Below are 25,035 nucleotides of genomic sequence, written 5' to 3'. Positions count from 1 at the left end.
TCCTTTCGGTAAGATGTGATGGCTGTTTCCAGCCCTGGTTATCCTGGTTGATCTTGTTCAGTAATGAGGCCAGCTCAGCATGAGGATCTTGTACGTTAGGTTGTCCATGCCCACGAATGTGCATGAAGACTCGATCACAGTAAATGTTCTTATTTTTCTCCAATTCAATCTGTGAATGAACTGCTCTGAAAGATGGCCTAGGCACTGCTGCAATGGCAATCACTGGGGTCTCCTGTTCTGGTTCCAAAGAATCTTGTGCTTAAGGGGGCGTTCACACTACCAATGGTGTCCGCTCAGCAGTGTCCATGGCTATTGTCCGTAAAAGATTTTAGCAACGAACACCAGCTGGTCCATTTGCAATTTCCATTCATTTCAATGGGATTTTATATTGTGTCCTTTACACTGGGTACACCAGCGCCTGAACGCCGTTTTCAGGTCTCCGTCTTCTGCGTGCAGTCAGGCCGTGAGTGTTTTATGCTCTCCACAGCGAAACATTTTTTTTTAAACCGGACACAGAGTACTGCATGTCGGACTCTGTGTCCGGTTTAAAAAAAACTGGTTTCGCAGCGGATAGCATAAAACACTCACCGGCGCTCACGACACCTTTCAAACCCATGCAAATGAATGGGTTTGAAAGACTCCTGCAGGTTTCCGTCTCTTGCTCTGTTTTGTGCAGGAAACGGAAACCTGCAGAACGGAGTGCCGGGCGCAGATGTGAACGAGCCCTAACTGATACTAATGTGTCCATTAAATCGATCAGTTAAAAAAAAACGATCACTTACCATCAGTTAGTGTCAGTTAATGTCTGTTATGATAGGTTTCCGTTTTTCTTCTTTTAAACAGACACCTTCATAACGGAATCCAGTGGTAGTGTGAACCCTGAAGAGACCATCTTAGTCTGACTGCTGGTGGCTTGTGCTGCAGCATGTGGAGTTTGGTCTGTCAGCCTTGTGATGAACTCCTCATTCTGGATCCCATTACTTTCAACAGTCTCTAAAGTCTTTTGACACTTTGAATTTTGTTCAGTTCCAAAGGACTCGGTGTTTAGATTTGGCTCAGTCGCTGCTCCAGGACAGGCCTTGGTTTCCTTTAGTGGCTCCATCTCAGCAGGATAATAATGATGAAGCTTGGTTAAATCTGGTGTCGGAAGGGAAAGTGGTTTCTGATCTACAGCTAAAGTACTGGAGCATGTTGTTTGGACTATTAACACCTGATGAGAACCCTGTAGAGGTAATGTAGAGTCCCATATTAGAGGACCATTACCGCTAGTAGTGGTTGCAGCCAATTCACCACCTTTGCGGCCCTCTAAATAAAAGTTACCCCCAGGACTTGATGCCAAAATGTTATCAATTTCACAATCAAAATCAAGGTCAATGTCTGGGTCCTCAGTCCAATCCACTGCATCAATCCAACACAATGAGAGTGATGGTTCTGGAACCACCGTTTGAGGGGCTAACAATTTTAAAGGGCCTAAAACTCTGCAGGTAGAAGGATGAAGTCACCTGAAGGGCCTCAATCTCTGCTGGTAGCTCAGCTTAAGGGCCTGTAACTTAATTTGGGAGGGCTCACGTTAAGGGCCAGAAAAGTAATTTTTGGAGGTCTTACCACATCACACACATAAACAATGACAGTTAAAGAGGACCTTTCATGGTCCGGGGCACAGGCAGCTTTATAGACTGCTGGAAAGCAGACACTACGCTGAATTCAGCGCACTGTCGGCTTTCTCGATCTGTGCCCCGGGTAAAGCGCTATCGGCGCCGGTACCGTAGCCCTTTACAGTTAGTCAGGAACGTCCTTCTTCACAGTAGCGCCTATCGTGCTGTGCTGTGTGAGCGGGGAGGAATGACCCCTCCATCTGCTCACAGTACTCGTCCATAGAGCGCGATAGGCGCTGCTGTGAAGAAGTTACTGTCAGATACGGCGTCATATCCTGTGTGTAATGCTGGAGCGTGATCAAAGGAGGATTAGTTTTAGTGACTCTAACTACAGAAAGGATTACATTAGGAATTGTGATCGGTCTGTCTGATAAGATGTGTCTTTAGTTTGCGTTTGAAACTGTAGAAATTGGGAGTTACTCTGATTGTCCGGGATAGAGCATTCCAGAGAAGTGGTGCAGCTCAGGAGAAGTCTTGTATACGAGCGCGGGAGGTTCTGATAATAGAGGATGTAAGTGTTAGGTCATTGAGTGAGCGGAGAGCACGGGTTGGGCGGTAGACAGAGATGAGGGAGGAAATGTAGGGAGGTGCAGCATTATGGAGAGCCTTGTGGAGGAGGGGATAACTTTATATTTTATTCTATAAAGAATAGGCAGCCAATGTAGTGACTGGCACAGACCAGAGGCATTGCTGTAGCGTCTAGCCTGATAGATGAGCCTGGCCGCTGCATTCAGAATAGATTGTAGAGGGGAGAGTTTAGTGAGGGGAAGACCGATTAGTAAGGAGTTACAGTAGTCAAGGCGAGAATGAATCAGAGAGACAATAAGTGTCTTTAGTGTATCTCTGGTAAGTGAAGGGTGTATTCTGAAGATGTTTTTGAGGAGGAGATGACATAAGCGTGTGAGGGATTGGATATGGAGGGGTTGAAGGAAAGGTCTGAGTCAAACATAGCCCCAAGGCGGCGGGCCTACTGCCTAGGAGTTATAGTAAGGCCAAAGACTGCAATGGATATATCAGGGACAGATCTATTAGATGGTGGAAACAGTAGTAGTTCAGTCTTAGAGAGATTCAGTTTCAGATAAAGCGAAGACATGATATTTGAGACAGCAGAGAGACAATCACTGGTGTTCTGTATTAGTGCAGGGGTGATGTCACGAGATGAAGTAGAAAATTGGGTGTTGTCAGCATAAAGATGGTACCGGAAGGCAAATCTGGTGATGGTTTATCAAATCTGGGCTGTGTAGAGAGAGAAGAGCAGGGGCCTAAAACTGATACCTGAGGAAGCCAAACAACAAGGGAAAGAAACAGAACCTGCAAATAATACACTGAAAGGGCTGACTGAGAGATAAGGGGAGAACCAGGAGAGTGAGGTGTACTTCAGGCCGACTGAGTGGAGCATAGTAAGGAGGAGTTGATGGTCTACAGCAGGGGTCTTCATACTATGGCCCGGGGGCCACATGTGGCCCGCCATGGACATTTTTCCAGCCCGCCACATGAGGCCCATGCAACGTTGCCCAAATGGCCCACTAACGGGGAATCCAGTACAGGATTCCCCATTAGAGAGTGATCACTGCTTTCAGTTGTATGTGCAAATGTACATACAGTTGAAAGCAGTAAGTGTAGGCCGTGCGCCTGGAGCAGAGCGTGACCTATGCCCCAACGCAGGCGCCATGTCGTAAGTCATCAGCGCCTGCAGTCTGAAGGAGGAGGAGGATGCACGGTGGCTCTTCATGGGTAAGTATAATAGAATGAGTGTGTATGTGTGTGTGTCATACTGAGCATATAATAAAGTGTGTGTGTGGGGGGGTACTGAGAAGCATATAATACTGTTTGGGGGAATGTACTGAGGAGCAGATAATACCGTGTGGGGGGTGTACTCAGGAGCATAGAATACTGTGTGTGCATGTGTGTGTGTGTGTGGGGGGGGGTGTTGGGGTGTACTGAGAAGCATATAATACAGTGTGGGTGGGTGTACTGAGGAATATATAATACTGTGTGTGGGAAGGGTGTACTGAGGAGCATATAATACTGTGTTGGGGGCGTACTGAGGAGCATATAATACTGTGTGAGGGGGGCATACTGAGGAGCATATAATACAGTGTAGGGGGGCGTACTGAACAGCAAATAATACTGTGTGGGGGGGCTTGTACTGTGGAGCATATAATACTGTGGGGGGCCTGCTGTGAAGCGTATAATACTGTGAGGGGAACTACTGTGGAGCGTATAATCTTAATTTATTTTTAAACTATATTTCAGCCCTCCAATGGTCTGAGTGACAGTGAACTGGCCCCCTGTTTAAAAAGTTTAAGGACTTCTGGTCTACAGTGTCAATGCTGCCAAGAGATTCAGAATTAGAAGAGAGAAATCACCATTGGATTTAGCCATCAGATCACTGGAGGCTTTTGTGAGGGCCACTTCAAAAAGTGGATATTAATATATAGTAAATAGTAAATATTTTAGTAAGGCAAGTCGTGAGAGCAGGCGAAAGAGACTGAAGAAGGAGTGAGGGGAAAGAGTCACTACTGCAGGTCGTAGGGCGAGAAGAAGAAAGTAGCCGGGAGACTTCCTCTTCTGTAACAGGATCAAAAAATGAGAATAATCAGTCTGAAGTGCAGTAGGTGAGTGGGATCAATGCCGCCTGGAGAGTGGGCAGTAATTTCATGAGGGATCTTTTCAATTTTGTCATGGAAATAAGAGGCCAGGTCTTATGCACTAAGATCTGTGAATGGCGCCTGCACCTTGAGAGTGAGTAAGGAGTGAAAAGTTTCAAAGAGACTTTTAGGGTTACAGGAGAGAGAAGAGAGCGGTGAAATAGGCTTGTTTGGCGAGGTGAAGGGCAGAGCTATAGAGTTAAGCATAAATTTGAGGTGGAGAAAATCTGCAGTCCTATCATCTGTTATTACTATAGATAAGAATGATGTCATGATGACATCATCAGAATCTCTCACCTCTCCAGTAAGCTGGTAGATGATCTCTAGGGTGAGATTTAATAGACTTTCCGCCATCTTGTTCCTGTCTCTTTCCATCCTTGATGGGACAATCAGGAATATTCTCTTCTATAGAAGATACTGAGAGGATTCTATATTGTAGGAACCTGAATGGAGAGAAGATGAGACAATGGAAATAAAATACAATAACTGGAGATAACAATGTGATAGTGATGAGATATTTGGGTGTAGATGATGTTTGGTCTCTTTGTAGACATTGGACATGAGGTGAATAGTTGGTCACTGGTTATATGATGTACAGACTGGAATCACCGCTACAACTAATGTCATTACAGTAATGTAGAAAGGATATAAAGGGGTCAGGGGTCAGCGGTGCTCGGGGGGGGGATTACACAAGTGATTTTGGCTTTTTAGCACTCATGTTCTGTGCGGCTTAGGATGAGTCTTTATAAAACATTTTGGGGCAGAGTAAGGCTGACAATAGTGCGGTATATAGGTAAAGGGGTTTGTAGGATTTTCTGGCCCATCATTGGGATTTATTGGCTCCTTAGTGTCCAGTGCTGGAAGCAGATGGTTCTATACCCCTGTATAGCGGCCAGGCCCTGTTACTGCAGCTCAGCTCCCATTGAGGTCAGCCAGGGTGTTTTGGTCTTGGGTAATGTGACTGGAACCAGCACCCGACCCCCGAATCCCCTCTCCACTCTCCTATTGTTACGCTTTTTCCACTTCCTGATATCTCATGACACACAGGAAATGCTTAGAGACCACCATTTGGGAGTGGTACCCCTCTAGTGCCTGGATCACCTCAGCACACAGGCGGCAGCCCCCAGGTCCTGGATTTCCCCTAGCATACAGACAGCAGCCCCTGCGCCCCTCTCAGGATACAGATGGCAGCCCCCATCCCCCTCAGCGTACAGCAGGAGCACTCTAACACATAGGTGGCATCACCCCAGGTGTCGAACCCCTCCAACACACAGGCAGCATTCCCAAACACACACAGGTGGTAGCATCTCGGGGCCCATCAATTACCCCCGTCCACATACAGGCAGCACTGCAGGAATCCCCCATTTACATGAAGGCAGCACCCAAGTGACCCAAACACTACACAGTAGTACCTTGGGACTTCTACCACATGCCCACAGGTGGAAGTACCCAAGGGGCCACCACCAGCACCCCCTCACACACACAGGTAGCATCCCAGGGACCTCCAAACAAGGACACAAGTGACAGCACCCCAGGACCATCTCCTGAACTCCCTCTCACACAAGCAGTGCCCCAGGAACCCAACACACAAAGTCAATACCCCTGGGATCCCACACAAACACATGCAGCAGGCCCCCCCAGGGACCATGCCCCCCATTACATGCAAACATGAGCATATATTACTGTGTGAGGGACACTGCTGGACATGTAATATTGTGTATGACACTACCCCTCCCCCCACCTTAGATGCCAGAAACACCCAAATGACCCTGTATCCATGACAACGACTCCCATCACTCGCTCCCGTCATCCAACATACAGTCCCATGTAACTACATCACTCCCTCCCCCTCCTCACATACAGTCCCATGTAACTACATCACTCCCTCCCCCTCCTCACATACAGTCCCATGTAACTACATCACTCCCTCCCCCTCCTCACATACAGTCCCATGTAACTACATCACTCCCTCCTCACATACAGTCCCATGTAACTACATCACTCCATCCCCCTCCTCACATACAGTCCCATGTAACTAAATCACTCCCTCCCCCTCCTCACATACAGTCCCATGTAACTACATCACTCCCTCCCCCTCCTCACATACAGTCCCATGTAACTACATCACTCCCTCCCCCCTCCTCACATACAGTCCCATGTAACTACATCACTCCCTCCCCTCCTCACATACAGTCCCATGTAACTACATCACTCCCTCCCCCCTCCTCACATACAGTCCCATGTAACTACATCCCTCCCTCCCCCCTCCTCACATACAGTCCCATGTAACTACATCCCTCCCTCTCCCTCCTCACATACAGTCCCATGTAACTACATCACCCCCTCCCCCTCCTCACATACAGTCCCATGTAACTACATCACTCCCTCCCCCTCCTCACATACAGTCCCATGTAACTACATCACTCCCTCCCCCCTCCTCACATACAGTCCCATGTAAATACATCACTCCCTCCCCCCCTCACATACAGTCCCATGTAACTACATCCCTCCCTCCCCCTCCTCACATACAGTCCCATGTAACTACATCACTCCCTCCCCCCATACAGTCCCATGTAACTACATCACTCCCTCCCCCCTCCTCACATACAGTCCCATGTAAATACATCACTCCCTCCCCCCCTCACATACAGTCCCATGTAACTACATCCCTCCCTCCCCCTCCTCACATACAGTCCCATGTAACTACATCACTCCCTCCTCCTCACATACAGTCCCATGTAACTACATCACTCCCTCCCCCTCCTCACATACAGTCCCATGTAACTACATCACTCCCTCCCCCTCCTCACATACAGTCCCATGTAACTACATCACTCCCTCCCCCTCCTCACACAGTCCCATGTAACTACATCACCCCCTCCCCCTCCTCACATACAGTCCCATGTAACTACATCACTCCCTCCCCCTCCTCACATACAGTCCCATGTAACTACATCACTCCCTCCCCCCTCCTCACATACAGTCCCATGTAACTACATCCCTCCCTCTCCCTCCTCACATACAGTCCCATGTAACTACATCACCCCCTCCCCCTCCTCACATACAGTCCCATGTAACTACATCACTCCCTCCCCCTCCTCACATACAGTCCCATGTAACTACATCACTCCCTCCCCCCTCCTCACATACAGTCCCATGTAAATACATCACTCCCTCCCCCCCTCACATACAGTCCCATGTAACTACATCCCTCCCTCCCCCTCCTCACATACAGTCCCATGTAACTACATCACTCCCTCCCCCCATACAGTCCCATGTAACTACATCACTCCCTCCCCCCTCCTCACATACAGTCCCATGTAAATACATCACTCCCTCCCCCCCTCACATACAGTCCCATGTAACTACATCCCTCCCTCCCCCTCCTCACATACAGTCCCATGTAACTACATCACTCCCTCCTCCTCACATACAGTCCCATGTAACTACATCACTCCCTCCCCCTCCTCACATACAGTCCCATGTAACTACATCACTCCCTCCCCCTCCTCACATACAGTCCCATGTAACTACATCACTCCCTCCCCCTCCTCACACAGTCCCATGTAACTACATCACTCCCTCCCCCTCCTCACATACAGTCCCATGTAACTACATCACTCCCTCCCCCTCCTCACATACAGTCCCATGTAACTACATCACTCCCTCCCCTCCTCACATACAGTCCCATGTAATACAATCCTGTCTCTCCCCCTCCTCACATACAGTCCCATGTAAGCCCCTTCCCCTCTTACCCCGCAGTCTCTCTCTCTCTTCACCACAGTTCACACTTGTACATATTATTTACTGCGGAGCTAAAGGACCTGCGATGACGTCATGATCATGTGACCAGACTCCTGTGTGGGCGGAGCTATAGTGTGAGGTGATAATGAGGTTGCTCCTCCCTCCATTCTAGACAATTCATTACTGAGGTGAGGAGAATGGAGATATTACAGGACACCACCAGACACCTCACTGCTTTCTCTTCTCCATCTCCATGTGCTCGGCTCCGCCTCCCTCTATACAGCACAGAGCAGGGATGGCCGAGACCCCGCCCACCTCGGAGAGACCCCGCCCCTTCCTGTGACATCACAACTACCAGGAACAATAACACATTACACAACCAGAGCACGTGCAGTTGGGGTTGTGTCTAGAGGAGGAGGAGGAGGAGGAGGAGGAGGAGGAGGAGGAGGGTGGAGGAGGAGGAGGAGGAGGAGGAGGAGGAGGAGGAGGGTGGAGGAGGAGGAGGAGGAGGAGGGTGGAGGAGGAGGAGGAGGAGGAGGAGGAGGAGGAGGGTGGTGTTTCAGCACTCCTGCCAGGAATATTGGGCGGGGAGACAAAGCAGGCTGCCGAAGAATCTTGTGTCTTGCTTGAAGAAGAGACACCTTCATAACGGAATCCAGTGGTAGTGTGAACCCTGAAGAGACCATCTTAGTCTGACTGCTGGTGGCTTGTGCTGCAGCATGTGGAGTTGGGTCTGTCAGCCTTGTGATGAACTCCTCATTCTGGATCCCATTACTTTCAACAGTCTCTAAAGTCTTTTGACACTTTGAATTTTGTTCAGTTCCAAAGGACTCGGTGTTTAGATTTGGCTCAGTCGCTGCTCCAGGACATACCTTTGAAAGCAAGGTTTCCTTTAGTGGCTCCATCTCAGCAGGATGATGATGATGATGATGGTGGTGAAGCTTGGTTAAATCTGGTGTCGGAAGGGAAAGTAGTTTCTGATCTACAGCTAAAGTACTGGAGCATGTTGTTTGGACTATTAACACCTGATCAGAACCCTGTAGAGGTAATGTATTAATGTATATTAGAGGACCATTACCGATAGTAGTGGTTGCAGCCAATTCTCCACCTTTGCGGCCCTCTAAATAAAAGTTACCCCCAGGACTTGATGCCAAAATGTTATCAATTTCACAATCAAAATCAAGGTAACATAATCCAACTGCTGTAAACTGCTCACTTGTCTACCAGAAATGTTTCTCATTTCAATCACTGTTGTTCTCCCAATCCTTGTAAAAACCACCTTTCCACCCCAAACCAGTCTGGTCAGTAAAGAAATCCTCATCTCTCCCTCTCTCCTACCCCACCATATACAGTCCTATGAAAAAGTTTGGGCACCCCTATTAATCTTAATCATTTTTAGTTCTAAATATTTTGGTATTTGCAGCAGCCATTTCAGTTTGATATATCTAATAACTGATGGACACAGTAATATTTCAGGATTGAAATGAGGTTTATTGTACTAACAGAAAATGTGCAATATGCATTAAACCAAAATTTGACCGGTGCAAAAGTATGGGCACCTCAACAGAAAAGTGACATTAATATTTAGTAGATCCTCCTTTTGCAAAGATAACAGCCTCTAGTCGCTTCCTGTAGCTTTTAATCAGTTCCTGGATAAAGGTATTTTGGACAAACAATTCAAGTTCAGTTAAGTTAGATGGTCGCCGAGCATGGACAGCCCGCTTCAAATCATCCCACAGATGTTCAATGATATTCAGGTCTGGGGACTGGGATGGCCATTCCAGAACATTGTAATTGTTCCTCTGCATGAATGCCTGAGGATTTGGAGCGGTGTTTTGGATCATTGTCTTGCTGAAATATCCATCCCCGGCGTAACTTCAACTTCGTCACTGATTCTTGAACATTATTCTCAAGAATCTGCTGATACTGAGTGGAATCCATGCGACCCTCAACTTTAACAAGATTCCCGATGCCGGCATTGGCCACACAGCCCCAAAGCATGATGGAACCTCCACCAAATTTTACAGTGGGTAGCATGTGTTTTTCTTGGAATGCTGTTTCTTTTTGGACGCCATGCATAACGCCTTTTTTTTATAACCAAACAACTCAATTTTTGTTTCCAAAATGAAGCTGCCTTGTCCAAATGTGCTTTTTCATACCTCAGGCAACTCTATTTGTGGCGTACGTGCAGAAACGGCTTCTTTCTCATCACTCTCCCATACAGCTTCTATTTGTGCAAAGTGCGCTGTATAGTTGACCGATGCACAGTGACACCATCTGCAGCAAGATGATGCTGCAGCTCTTTGGAGGTGGTCTGTGGATTGTCCTTGACTGTTCTCACCATTCTTCTTCTCTGCCTTTCTGATATTTTTCTTGGCCTGCCACTTCTGGGCTTAACAAGAACTGTCCCTGTGGTCTTCCATTTCCTTACTATGTTCCTCACAGTGGAAACTGACAGGTTAAATCTCTGAGACAGCTTTTTGTATCCTTCCGCTGAACAACTATGTTGAACAATCTTTGTTTTCAGATCATTTGAGAGTTGTTTTGAGTAGCCCATGATGCCACTCTTCAGAGGAGATTCAAATAGGAGAACAACTTGCAATTGGCCACCTTAAATACCTTTTCTTATGATTGGATACATCTGGCTATGAAGTTCAAAGCTCACTGAGGTTACAAAACCAATTTTGTGCTTCAGTAAGTCAGTAAAAAGTAGTTAGGGGAATTCAAATCAATAAAATGATAAGGGTGCCCATACTTTTGCACCGGTCAAATTTTGGTTTAATGCATATTGCACATTTTCTGTTAGTACAATAAACCTCATTTCAATCCTGAAATAGTACTGTGTCCATCAGTTATTAGATATATCAAACTGAAATGGCTGTTGCAAACACCAAAATATTTAGAACAAAAAATGATTAAGATTAATAGGGGTGCCCAAACTTTTTCATAGGACTGTAACTTTCTCTGCACAGCTCCTCACAAACCTGCAGGCTTTCCGCCCCAGACACATACAACCCCCCCGCAGCCTCTCCTACCTACACCTGCTGTCCCTCTCCCTGCTCCTCCTTACTTCTGGTGACATATCTCCTAACCCTGGACCTCCACAGCAAATCTCCACTGTCAGCCGTTTTCCCACAACTGGCGCTAGAGCACGGAACCCCCGAAATCTCAAACCAATCTCACTCACTCCTACCCCTCCCCCTGCCCTCCCCGGTGCACTGTGGAATGCCCGCTCCGTATGTAATAAACTTACCTACATCCACGACCTTTTCATTCTCAATGATTTTACATTTCTCGGTCTCACTGAAACATGGCTGACACCCTCAGACACCGCCTCCCCCGCTGCACTCGCCTATGGAGGTCTGCAATTCTCACATACTCCCCGCCCCAACAACAAACCTGGTGGAGGTGTAGGCGACCTCCTGTCAGACAAGTGTTCATTTGCCCCTATCCAGGCGCTACCTGCCCTTAGCCCCCCCCTCCTTTGAAGTGCATTTTGTTCGTATCTACTCACCCGCCAACCTCCGACTGGCCGTCATATACCGACCGCCAGGACCTACCGCTGCCTTTATCGACCACTTCACCACCTGGCTCACACACTTCCTATCTACAGACACCCCCACCATCATCATGGGGGATTTCAACATCCCCATTAACACAGACCACCCTTCCGCCTCCAGTCTCTTGTCCCTCACCACCTCCTTTGGTCTCTCCCTCTGGTCCTCTTCTGGCACCCACACAAAGGGGGGCACACTAGACCTAATATTCACCCGCCTCTGCTCCATATGCAACCTCTCTAACTCTCCATCCACGCTCTCTGACCACAACCTGCTAACGTTCTCTGCCCTCTCTTCTCCAACGGACCCCCCACTCTCTAAACCACCACGCCCCCGCAGGAACCTCAACCGCCTTGACACCTGCACCCTCTCAGACTCTCTCCTACCACTCGCTGACATATCCTCAATCCAGGACACAGATGCCGCTGCTGCCTTCTATAATACCACCATTACCTCAGCCCTTGATTCTGTAGCCCCCTACACAAACTCCAGAGCCCGACCAACCAATAGACAACCCTGGCACACTGACCAGACTAAAAAACTGAGATGTGCCTCGCGGGTTGCAGAGCGCCTCTGGAAGAAAAGCCACTCCCAGGAGGACTTCCTCAGGTACAAAGAGGCAGTTCTCACATTTAAGAACGCACTCACCGCCGCCAAGCAGGTCTACTTCACCACACTCATATCCGCACTCTCTCGCAACCCCAAACAACTATTCTCCACCTTCAACTCCCTCCTCCGTCCTCCCGCCCCCCCTCCGACATCACATCTCAGCTGACGACTTTGCCTCCTACTTTAAAACTAAAATTGACACCATCAGAGACAGCCTCACCCTACTCCCCCGACAATCCATCCACCCAACTACTCGCTGCTCCCCATCCCTGACCTGTTTCTCCTCCATCACTGATGAAAAACTCTCCTCCCTAATCTCCAAATCCCACCTCACCTCCTGTGCGCTCGACCCGATTCAATCACATCTCATCCCCAAGCTCACTGAAGTTATCACTCCAGCCCTAATCCATCTCTTCAATCTATCCCTAACCAATGGATCCTTCCCCTCAGCCTTCAAACACGCCACTGTCACTCCTATACTTAAGAAACCGTCCCTTGACCCGTCCTCTCCTGCCAACTATCGTCCCATCTCACTGCTCCCGTACGCCTCAAAACTTCTCGAGCAATACGTCCACTCAGAACTCTCCTCCTATCTCTCGTCCAACCTGCTCTTTGACAGACTTCAGTCAGGCTTCAGACCCCGGCACTCCACTGAAACTGCCCTAACAAAAGTCACTAACGACCTGCTAACCGCCAAAGCCAAGCGCCATTACTCTGTCCTCCTCCTCCTCCGTGACCTCTCCTCTGCCTTTGACACAGTTGACCACTCCCTCCTGTTAGAAATTCTCTCATCCCTTGGTATCTCAGACCTGGCCCATTCCTGGATCTCCTCATACCTCTCTGACTGCACATTCAGCGTCTCCCACTCGCACACCACCTCCTCACCTCGCCCTCTCTCTGTAGGTGTCCCCCAAGGCTCCGTCCTAGGACCCCTCCTGTTCTCCATCTACACCCTTGGCCTGGGCCAACTCATAGAATCTCATGGCTTTCAGTACCATTGCTATGCCGACGACACCCAAATCTACATCTCTGGACCAGACATTACCTCCCTGTTGGCCAGAGTTCCAGATTGTTTAGCAGCCGTAGCCTCCTTCCTCTCCCGCTTTCTCAAACTCAACATGGAGAAAACAGAGTTTATCATCTTCAGCCCATCCTGTATGGCCCCTCCACCTGACCCATCTATCAAAGTTAATGGAACCCCACTTACCCCTGTCCCACAGGCCCGATGCCTTGGGGTAACCCTGGACTCCGACTTATCCTTCAAACCACATATTCAAACCCTCAACACCTCTTGTCGCCTCCAGCTCAAGAACATCCACCGAATCCGCTCCTTCCTCACCCCAGAAACTACCAAGATGCTCGTCCAGGCCCTCATAATCTCCCGCCTAGACTACTGCAACACCCTTCTCCATGGACTCCCAGCTAACACCCTCGCCCCCCTCCAGTCCACCTTAAACTGTGCTGCTCGCTTAATCCACCTCACAGCCCGATCTTCATCGGCTGCTCCCCTCTGCCAGTCCCTCCACTGGTTACCCATAGCCCAGCGAATTGAGTTCAAGCTACTAACGCTAACATACAAAGCCATCCACAACCTGTCCCCTCCATATATCTCTGACCTCATCTCCCGTTACCTGCCCACACGTAACCTCAGATCCTCCAATGACCTCCTACTCCGCTCTGCTCTCATCCGCTCCTCACACAACCGTCTCCAAGACTTCTCCCGTGCATCCCCCATACTCTGGAACTCCTTACCACGACACATAAGACTGACCCCACAATCACAGGATTCAAGAAGGCCCTGAAGACTCCCCTATTCAGGAAGGCCTACACCCCCCAATAACACTATCACCGCACCGCCATCTGTACAGTCTCCCCCTCTCCTTCTGTCTCTACCCCCCTTCCCTCATAGATTGTAAGCCCTCGCGGGCAGGGCCCTCTACCCCACTGTGCCAGCCGATCACTGTTAGTATGATATGTACCTGTATATTTTGTGAATTGTATGTAACCCCCAAATGTAAAGCATCATGGAATTAATATAATAATGTAAAGCACCATGGAATTAATATAATAATGTAAAGCACCATGGAATTAATGTAATAATGTAAAGCACCATGGAATTAATGGTGCTATATAAATAAACAATAATAATAAATAATAAGGTCAATGTCTGGGTCCTCAGTCCAATCCACTGCATCAATCCAACACAATGAGAGTGATGGTTCTGGAACCACTGTTTTAGGGGCTAAGAATTTTAAAGGGGCTAACACTCTGCTGGTGCAAGGCTGAACTCACCCAAAGGGCCTAAAACTCTGCAGGTGGAGGCTGAAGTCACCTCAAGAGCCTCAATCTCTGCTGGTAGCTCAGCTTAAGGGCCTGTAACTTAATTTGGAAGGGCTCCTGTCAAGGGCTAGAAAAGTGAATTTTGGTCTTACCACATCACACACACACTCAAAATGACAGTTAAGGGTGAGGGCTTTTGGATTTCCCATTGTCTATTCCATCTGTGGTTGTCATGGGCAATGTGATTTAAAGGGGTGCTTGTTAATGATTTTTGAGCTTAAATTTAGGTTTGTGTCCATCCATTTGGGAAGTAAGGGTGCATTCACACTACTGATACGCTGCCTGATTCTGAACGTTAAAACATGTTCAGAATCAGCGTGTATAAAGCAGATCCCATTCATTTCTATGGGAGCTGGCATACAAGCGCTCCCCATTGAAATGAATGGGCTGCTTTTTTTTACTACGAGCGCTCCCATTGAAGTGAAAGGGAAGTGCTCGCGTGTACGGCTAGCTCAGCTCATTCCGAGCCGTACACGCGAGCATTTCCCATTCACTTCAATGGGAGCGCTCGTAGTGAAAAAAGCAGCCCATTCATTTCAATGGGGAGTGCATGTATGCCGGCTCCCATATTAATGAATGGAGCTGCTTTATACGCGCTGATTCTGAATGTGTTTTAATGTTCAGAATCAGGCAGCGTATCAGTAGTGTGAATGCACCGTAAAGAAGGTTTCCAGGTATTTTCCCACTTTGATACAGGATTTTTTGAATGTGGAAAGTGTGTAGTTGTTAGGCTGTGATAGTGTGGTAATACAGGGACTTTGGTGTGTTAGATGCCCCCAGACATGCTTCCCCTGCTGTCCCAGTTGCATTTTAGAGGTGTTGGCATCATATGCTGAGGTGTCAAAGTGGACTTGGTGACCCTCCTGAGTCGAATGGTGGGATCCCCTGAAACAAAGCATTTTCTCCCATAGACTATAATGGGGTTTGATATTCAATAGTCGAATATTGAGATGCTATTTGGAACGGATACCGAACATCGAATATTTTACTATTGGCTCATCTCGAATAGTAACTACAGAACACACCCAGACCATGGACCTACCTATAGTAACTACAGAATACACCCAGACCATGGACCTACCTATAGTAACTACAGAATACACCCAGACCATGGACCTACCTATAGTAACTACAGAATACACCCAGACCATGAACCTACCTATAGTAACTACAGAATACACCCAGACCATGGACCTACCTATAGTAACTACAGAATACACCCAGACCATGGACCTACCTATAGTAACTACAGAATACACCCAGACCATGGACCTACCTATAGTAACTACAGAATACACCCAGACCATGAACCTACCTATAGTAACTACAGAATACACCCAGACCATGAACCTACCTATAGTAACTACAGAATACACCCAGACCATGGACCTACCTATAGTAACTACAGAATACACCCAGACCATGGACCTACCTATAGTAACTACAGAATACACCCAGACCATGGACCTACCTATAGTAACTACAGAATACACCCAGACCATGGACCTACCTATAGTAAATACAGAATACACCCAGACCATGGATCTACCTATAGTAACTACAGAATACACCCAGACCATGGACCTACCTATAGTAACTACAGAATACACCCAGACCATGGACCTACCTATAGTAACTACAGAATACACCCAGACCAAGGACCTACCTATAGTAACTACAGAATACACCCAGACCATGAACCTACCTATAGTAACTACAGAACACACCCAGACCATGGACCTACCTATAGTAACTACAGAATACACCCAGACCATGAACCTACCTATAGTAACTACAGAACACACCCAGACCATGGACCTACCTATAGTAACTACAGAATACACCCAGACCATGGACCTACCTATAGTAACTACAGAATACACCCAGACCATGAACCTACCTATAGTAACTACAGAACACACCTAGACCATGGAACTACCTATAGTAACTACAGAATACACCCAGACCATGAACCTACCTATAGTAACTACAGAATACACCCAGACCATGAACCTACCTATAGTAACTACAGAATACACCCAGACCATGAACCTACCTATAGTAACTACAGAACACACCCAGACCATGAACCTACCTATAGTAACTACAGAACACACCCAGACCATGGACCTACCTATAGTAACTACAGAATACACCCAGACCATGGACCTACCTATAGTAACTACAGAATACACCCAGACCATGAACCTACCTGCAGCAACTCTGTTCTAGTCAATTCTCTAGTGAGACTAGAATGGAGTTGCTGTAGGGAGGACCTACCTATAGCAACTACAGAATATACTGAGACCATCATGAACCTACCTGCAGCAACTATATACTGATAAATCAGGTGCACAGAGATACGTCCTCATTCACACAAAAACGGCTGAACGGATTTGGATGAAATTTGGCACACAGATAGTTTGTCACCTCAATTAAAATATAGGCTACTTTTTATCCTGGTAAATGACATGGCTTCACAACTTTTATGAATTTAGGTTCACATACTATATTACACTGCTCCTACAGCAGCCTTATCTCACGTATCCAATCCTACGACATGTGGTATTGTGTGCAGTGGCGCGGATGTAATCCTGTGGAGTGTGGAACTGTGTGCAGATGTGCGTTTCTAATCCTCTGGTGTGTGGTATTGTGTTAAGACATGTGTATGTAATCCTCCGGCTTGTGGTACTGTGTGCAGATGTGTGTATCTAATTCTCTGACGTGTGGTACTGTGTGATGACGTGCGTATCTAATCCTCTGGCTTGTGATACTGTGTGCTGGCCAGTGTATCTAATTCTCTTGCGTGTGGTAATTGGGCAGATGCGCGTATCTAATCCTCTGGCATGTGGAACTGTGTGTAGGAAGATTGCTCGGGCGGTTCATCACTTAGCCACTACACGGAGGGTCACCATCAGGACGGCTATGAAGGTCCTAGGATTGATGTCCGCCACCATAGAAGCAGTTCCTTGGGCCCTATGGCATATGCGCCCATTACAGAACGAGATCTTGAGAGTCTGGAATCACAGTCCTACAGGATTACAGAAGCCTATCCAGTTAACCATCAGCACCCGGCAAACCTTGCCCTGGTGGACCCATCTGCGCAATGGGAAGTCCTCAGTCCAGCCCGCCTGGACCCTGTTGACTACAGATGCCTCCCTCACAGGTTGGGGAGCTCATCTGGGGGAGACCCCGGTACAAGGTACGTGGAATCAGCGGGAGAGGACGCGCTCATCCAACTGGCGCGAGCTTACCGCAGTTCATCGAGCTCTTCTGTCGTTTGCACCGGTTCTGCAGAGGAAAGCGGTCAAGGTAAGGTCGGACAATCTGACAGCAGTCCATTATATCAACAAGCAGGGAGGAACCAGGTCCCCCTCGCTCCTGCAAGTTGCTAACCGGATCTTCTCTTGGGCAGAACGGAACCTCTCCCAGCTGGCCGCGGTACACATCCAGGGCCGCCTGAACATCGTAGCAGATCAACTCAGCAGAGGCCGCCCTACTGCAGGCGAATGGTCCTTGGATCAGGACATCTTACACTACCTGACCAGGAGGTGGGGTCTCCCTGAGGTGGATCTGATGGCCACCCAACACAACGCCAAAGTAGAAAGGTTTTGCTCCCTGTACCGGGAAGACAACCCTTTGGCTGTGGATGCCCTGTCAATACCATGGAGGTTCGAACTGGCATATGTGTTCCCTCCCATCCCGATGATCCCAAAGGTATTGGCGAAACTCAGGCAGGACCAGACTTCGGCAATAGTGATCATGCCGTTCTGGCCAAAAAGGGCATGGTTCACCGACCTCATCCTAATGAGTCGGGGGAACTACTGGAGGCTTCCACCAGTCAGGAACCTGGTGTCACTGAACAGTTGGCCTTGCCTGGGCTTAGACAAATTCAACCTCACTGCCTGGAGGTTAACCGCGCCATACGCGCAGACAGAGGATTGTCCCAGGGAGTGCTAAGTACCTTAGCCCACTCAAGAGCAGAGGCAACCAATCAGAGCTACCGAAGGATCGCCCGGATATTCCAAAACTGGTGTACAGGCAACCAGCGCGATCCAGACAGAGATGCAGTCCTAGAGTTCTTACAGACGGCCTGGAAAGAGGACTAGCACCTGCCACCCTCAAGGTCCAAGTGTCAGCTCTATCTGCTCTCCTGGAGACGCGATTATCACAAGACCCTCCGTCAAACAGTTCCTGAGGGGGGCTGCCAGGCTCCGCCCCCAAGTACGGCCCCCTGTCCCAAGGTGGGACCTGGCCGCGGTTCTACAAGGGCTCTGTGCACCCCCCTTCGAACCATTATCTGAAGTGGACTGGAAGTACCTGTCATTTAAAGTGACTTTCCTGCTGGCAATAACCTCCGCTAAGCGAGTTGGTGAACTACAGGCCCTAGCGGCCTCTGAGCCCTTCATAACCTTCTTTCCAGACAGGGTCCAGCTGAGGTTCGTCCCGGGATTCTTGCCAAAGGTACCCACACTTCAGAATACCAACCAGGTAATTGCCTTGCCGGCTTTCTTTCCCTCGCCTGCTTCGGAGCAGGAGGAGAAGCTACACACACTGGATCTGGTAAGAGCACTACGTATTTACCTAGACCATACAGCACCGTTCCGAAGATCAGAGAATCTTCTGGTTAATGTGTTTGGCCACAATAGAGGCGCTAAAGCATCCAAGGTAACCCTGTCAAGATGGACCAGAGAGGCCATTAGTTGTTCCCTACGGGCCCAAGAGCTTCCTGTTCCAGAATTTTTACGAGCCCATGCCACCCGATCAGTGGCGACATCATGGGCAGAGACACGGTTCCTCTCCTTGGAGCAGATATGTGCTGCAGCTTCTTGGAGCTCACAGCTGACTTTTGCCAAACATTACAGACTGGACTGGCGTACGGCCGATGCTACAGCATTTGGGCACTCCGTCTTGGCATCTGCCTGCCAGGATAACCCGCCCTAGGGGAAACAATACTTGCTAAATCCCCAGTTGTGCTGCTGTTGGGCGTAGGGGGAAAGAAAGATTATGAATGATAATCTGTTTTCCCTTAGCCCAAACAGCAGCACAAGGCTCCCTCCCTAGGAGGTACTGTTGTATAGATTCTTTATGTGTGTGTATTACTTTGTAATTGCTCTTTTTATGCTATACTTGTTACTAACACAAGGGGGAGCAGGTCTTCCGGCCTCTTATAGGGGTCAAAAGCTGTTAGGTAATTAAAAATTCTGTCCTAACAGCTGATAGAGGCAGGAATACCCCAGGTGTGCTGCTGTTTGGGCTAAGGGAAAACAGATTATCATTCATAATCTTTCTTTCCTGGATGACGAATATTTGGTAATTTTGTACATGACGTCATGTGACATTTTTCAGTCGATTTTGTAGCAGGCGGTATACATATCATTTGTAAGGACTCCATTTTAAACGCATCATATATAGTTGACAAAATCCACTGTATATACAATGACCCCCCCTATAGACTCCCCTCTCGCTGCTCCTGTACTGAGGGGAACAGATTGGGGGTTTCTGGGGCAGTTCCTGTAATATCTCCATTCTCCTCACCTCAGTAATGAATTGTCTACAATGGAGGGAGGAGCAACCTCATTATCACCTCACACTATAGCTCCGCCCACACAGGAGTCTGGTCACATGATCATGACGTCATCGCAGGTCCTTTAGCTCTGCAGTAAATAATATGTACAAGTGTGAACTGTGGTGAAGAGAGAGACTGCATGGTAAGAGGGGAAGGGGCTTACATGGGACTGTATGTGAGGAGGGGGAGGGATGTATTTACATGGGACTGTATGTGAGGAGGGGGAGGGAGTGATGTAGTTACATGGGACTGTATGTGAGGAGGGGGAGGAAGTGATGTAGTTACATGGGACTGTATGTGAGGAGGGGGAGGGAGTGATGTAGTTACATGGGACTGTATGTGAGGAGGGGGAGGGAGTGATGTAGTTACATGGGACTGTATGTGAGGAGGGGGAGGGAGTGATGTAGTTACATGGGACTGTATGTGAGGAGGGGGAGGGAGTGATGTAGTTACATGGGACTGTATGTGAGGAGGGGGAGGGAGTGATGTAGTTACATGGGACTGTATGTGAGGAGGGAGTGACGTAGTTACATGGGACTGTATGTGAGGGGGGAGGGAGTGATGTAGTTACATGGGACTGTATGTGAGGAGGGGGAGGAAGTGATGTAGTTACATGGGACTGTATGTGAGGAGGGGGAGGGAGTGACGTAGTTACATGGGACTGTATGTGAGGAGGGGGAGGGAGTGACGTAGTTACATGGGACTGTATGTGAGGAGGGGGAGGGAGTGATGTAGTTACATGGGACTGTATGTGAGGAGGGAGTGACGTAGTTACATGGGACTGTATGTGAGTTGGGGGAGGGAGGGATGTAGTTACATGGGACTGTATGTGAGGAGGGGGAGGGAGTGACGTAGTTACATGGGACTGTATGTGAGGAGGGGGAGGGAGTGACGTAGTTACATGGGACTGTATGTGAGGAGGGGGAGGGAGTGACGTAGTTACATGGGACTGTATGTGAGGAGGGGGAGGGAGTGACGTAGTTACATGGGACTGTATGTGAGGAGGGGGAGGGAGTGACGTAGTTACATGGGACTGTATGTGAGGAGGGGGAGGGAGTGACGTAGTTACATGGGACTGTATGTGAGGAGGGGGAGGGAGTGACGTAGTTACATGGGACTGTATGTGAGGAGGGGGAGGGAGTGACGTAGTTACATGGGACTGTATGTGAGGAGGGGGAGGGAGTGACGTAGTTACATGGGACTGTATGTGAGGAGGGGGAGGGAGTGATGTAGTTACATGGGACTGTATGTGAGGAGGGGGAGGGAGTGACGTAGTTACATGGGACTGTATGTGAGGAGGGGAGGGAGTGACGTAGTTACATGGGACTGTATGTGAGGAGGGGAGGGAGTGACGTAGTTACATGGGACTGTATGTGAGGAGGGGGAGGGAGTGGGAGTGACGTAGTTACATGGGACTGTATGTGAGGAGGGGAGGGAGTGACGTAGTTACATGGGACTGTATGTGAGGAGGGGGAGGGAATGATGTAGTTACATGGGACTGTATGTGAGGAGGGGGAGGGAGTGATGTATTTACATGGGACTGTATGTTAAAGCACATTAAGCATATTCACACTAGACACTTCTCTTCAGTTTTCTGATGTCTCTCATATTCTGGGGTACAGACCAGGGATTAGCCCCCTGCAGTATTAGTAACTAGCTGGTACCCGCGACTTCGTCTGCGGTGATTGTAGAAGTGGGTATTTACAGGCGTGGGTAAGGTTTTGGTAGTGTGTATAAGTTTCTCTGCTCCCAGAGTCATATGAGGTCTTAATTTTTCCTGGGACAAATTTTTCTTCATGATGCCGCCATTATTTATTCTATATAATGTACTGGGAAGCAGGGAAAAAATTCAGAATGGGGTGGATTTGAAGTAAAAATGCAGTTCTGCAACTTTCTTACGGGCTTTGGTTTTACGGCGTTCACTGTGCAACCAAAATGACATGTCCCCTGTATTCTGTGTTTCGTTACGATTCCGGGGATACCAAATTTCTATGGTTTTATTTACATTTTGACCCCTTAAAATAATCCAAAACTGTGTTAAAAAATTTTTTTTTTTGAAAAGTCGCCATATTCCGACAGCCGTAACTTTTTTATATGTGCGTGCATGGGGATGTTTAGGGCGTCTTTTTTTGCGGGGTTGGGTGTACTTTGTAGTTCTACCATTTTCGGGAAATGTTATTGCTTTGATCACTTTTTATTCAAATTTTTATCAGAATCAAAACAGTGAAAAAATGGCGGTTTGGCACTTTTGACCATTTTTCCCGCTACGGCGTTTACCGAACAGGAAAAATATTTGTATAGCTTTGTGGAGCGGGCAATTTCGGACGCGGGGATACCTATTATGTATGTGTTTCACAGTTTTTAACTACTTTTATATGTGTTCTAGGGAAAGAGGGGTGATTTGAATTTTTAATCCTTTTTATTTGTTTTTATATTTTTTTTACTTTTTTTTTTAAACTTTTTTTTTTGCATTTATTAGACCTCCTAGGGGTATTGACATGGGTGGGTGGTGTCGCGGATTGTCAGAGCGGTGGGGGTCGGCAAACATGGCTGCTCCAGAGCGTTAAAGAGCGCCTCCTGGAGTATCGTTAAGGTGAGGGGCAAAGTGGTAAAGTATATGTATATGTGATTGTGTGGGGTTAGGGGCGAGGCTGTAGAGGGCAATATGAATTTTGTGGCTTGCTATGGTCCAAAGTGTGTGAGATTGCAGAGATGGTGGTGTGAGTTTGGGTTTTGTGGGGGTCCTGACACAAACGTATGTGCGCTATTGTGACGAAAAGTAGCCTATTGCGCAAATGGGTGTAGTGACTATGTTTGTGGAAACTTTCAGCCAAATCGGTCGAGCGGGTTTTGCGTGATTGAGGAACAAACATCCGAACACACAAACCCACAAACATCCAAACTCACAAACTTTCACATTTATAATATTAATAGGATGTCTCTCTTGATGTCACTGCTTTATGTAACAGATTTAGTAAAATGTGACATCTCTTTGGATCATTTACAGTACAGAGACTAAGTAGCCTATCGGGCATCAAATCTAGCGGCAGCGATTACTCGGTAATGATGGGGCTACAAATAACCTTCCAGCTGTAGCAGAATCAGTAGAGCGGAGCCTAATAACAGACACTACGGCGCGGTCCATACGGCGGATAATGAAGAGAATTTCCGCCACCGTATTTGGCTGTGGGATTGCTGTGACGGGTGCCAATGCAGAGCGTTGCGGCTTTCCTCTGCGGATTAGGCTCAGATAAATGAATGAGCAGGACGCAGATTTTTTCCACTACCTGCTGCAATCTCTGGAGTTTGTGGAGGGATAAAAGGGGTTAAAGGACTCAGGTCTTTATTAATGGGATCTGCACTGAGCTCTCCATTTATTTGGTGGTTTGGGCTCTTGTTCTGTGTCTTTTCTTCCTTTAGGGGGCTGTCAGGGGTCTGTATTTATTTCATGGTCTCTCATGAGGTTTATGTTACACGAGGGGTTAATAGTTTACAGTCAGCGACTACTAAAGGGGTTTCCAGGTAAATAAAACCCTCCTGAATACAGCACAACATGGGGCCTGTAATAGAAGAAATCTTTCCTTGCTTCACACAAAACGTGAGTGCCAAAAAGCAAAGAACACTTGTCACATCCCCCGAGCACCGCTGACCCCTGACCCCTTTATGTCCTTTCTACATTACTGTAATGACATTAGTTGTAGCGGTGATTCCAGTCTGTACATCATATAACCAGTAACCAACTATTCACCTCATGTCCAATGTCTACAAAGAGACCAAACATCATCTACACCCAAATATCTCATCACTATCACATTGTTATCTCCAGTTATTGTATTTTATTTCCATTGTCTCATCTTCTCTCCATTCAGGTTCCTACAATATAGAATCCTCTCAGTATCTTCTATAGAAGAGAATATTCCTGATTGTCCCATCAAGGATGGAAAGAGACAGGAACAAGATGGCGGAAAGTCTATTAAATCTCACCCTAGAGATCATCTACCAGCTTACTGGAGAGGTGAGAGATTCTGATGATGTCATCATGACATCATTCTTATCTATAGTAATAACAGATGATAGGACTGGAGAGGTGATGGACTCTGGACATGTATGGAGTGAGATTTATTAATGTGTCTCCCCATAACCAGGATTACACAGTAGTGAAGAAGCCCTCTAGTGGGCGCTGTCAAACACTTGTATTTGATGGATGGAGAGGAACCCTGAGCCCATTTCCGGGGCCTCCACCTCACCCTTTGAAACAGATCAATGGACAGAAGATCTTAGAACTCACCAACAAGATGCTGGAGCTGCTGACTGGAGAGGTGACACTGCTGGGAATGCTAGGACATTATACAGTAACTGGAGGGGTCGGGGTGATGACTGTATCATTGTGTTGTCAGGTTCCTATAAGGTGTCAGGATGTCGCTGTCTATTTCTCCATGGAGGAGTGGGAGTATTTAGAAGGACACAAGGATCTGTACAAGGAGGTGATGATGGAGGACCACCAGCCCCTCACATCAGCAGGTAATAGACATGACTATATACACATGGACTTCCATTATTTGTATGTACAGAATGAATTCAGTCCCTGTCTGTGTTTCCTACAGGTAGATCCAGTAAGAGGACAACACCGGAGAGATGTCCCAGTCCTCTTCTTCCACAGGATGATCAGGTAGATGGAGATATTCCCTATGATGTGTAGACGGGCTGTGAAGTCCTTGTGGTCAGTCTTGTTGTATCCAGCAGTATTATATGGTTATATACATGGGCGGTGTCATTGAGCCGCCATCTAATATGTTTCTCCGGCTTCTCACAGACCTGCAGCTACTGTCAGGACATCTTTCATCTTCATGCGGATTAATGATCTAGAACATTCTCTGTGACTTCCCCATTTGTCCGGTGACTTTTACATT

The 25,035-nt window shown here is 47.7% G+C and overlaps 2 protein-coding genes across 2 annotated transcripts in view; both read left to right on the top strand.

Moving 5' to 3' along the window:
- The window catches only part of LOC142190426 (gastrula zinc finger protein XlCGF66.1-like), a 198,610-nt gene that overhangs the window by 122,656 nt on the left and 50,919 nt on the right, over positions 1-25,035 (top strand). The window lies entirely within an intron of this gene.
- On the top strand, positions 20,227-25,016 carry LOC142190783 (gastrula zinc finger protein XlCGF66.1-like). Its single transcript, XM_075262315.1, has 5 exons — positions 20,227-20,267; positions 23,995-24,140; positions 24,271-24,444; positions 24,523-24,646; positions 24,730-25,016. Exons 2-5 carry the CDS (start codon positions 24,063-24,065, stop codon positions 24,822-24,824), a joined length of 471 nt encoding a protein of 156 aa, XP_075118416.1. The 5' UTR covers positions 20,227-20,267; positions 23,995-24,062; the 3' UTR covers positions 24,825-25,016.

The sequence above is a fragment of the Leptodactylus fuscus genome, chromosome 1 (genome assembly GCF_031893055.1).
Source record: "Leptodactylus fuscus isolate aLepFus1 chromosome 1, aLepFus1.hap2, whole genome shotgun sequence".
Classification (NCBI taxonomy): domain Eukaryota; kingdom Metazoa; phylum Chordata; class Amphibia; order Anura; family Leptodactylidae; genus Leptodactylus; species Leptodactylus fuscus.
This window is presented reverse-complemented; position numbering and strand designations above follow the sequence as displayed.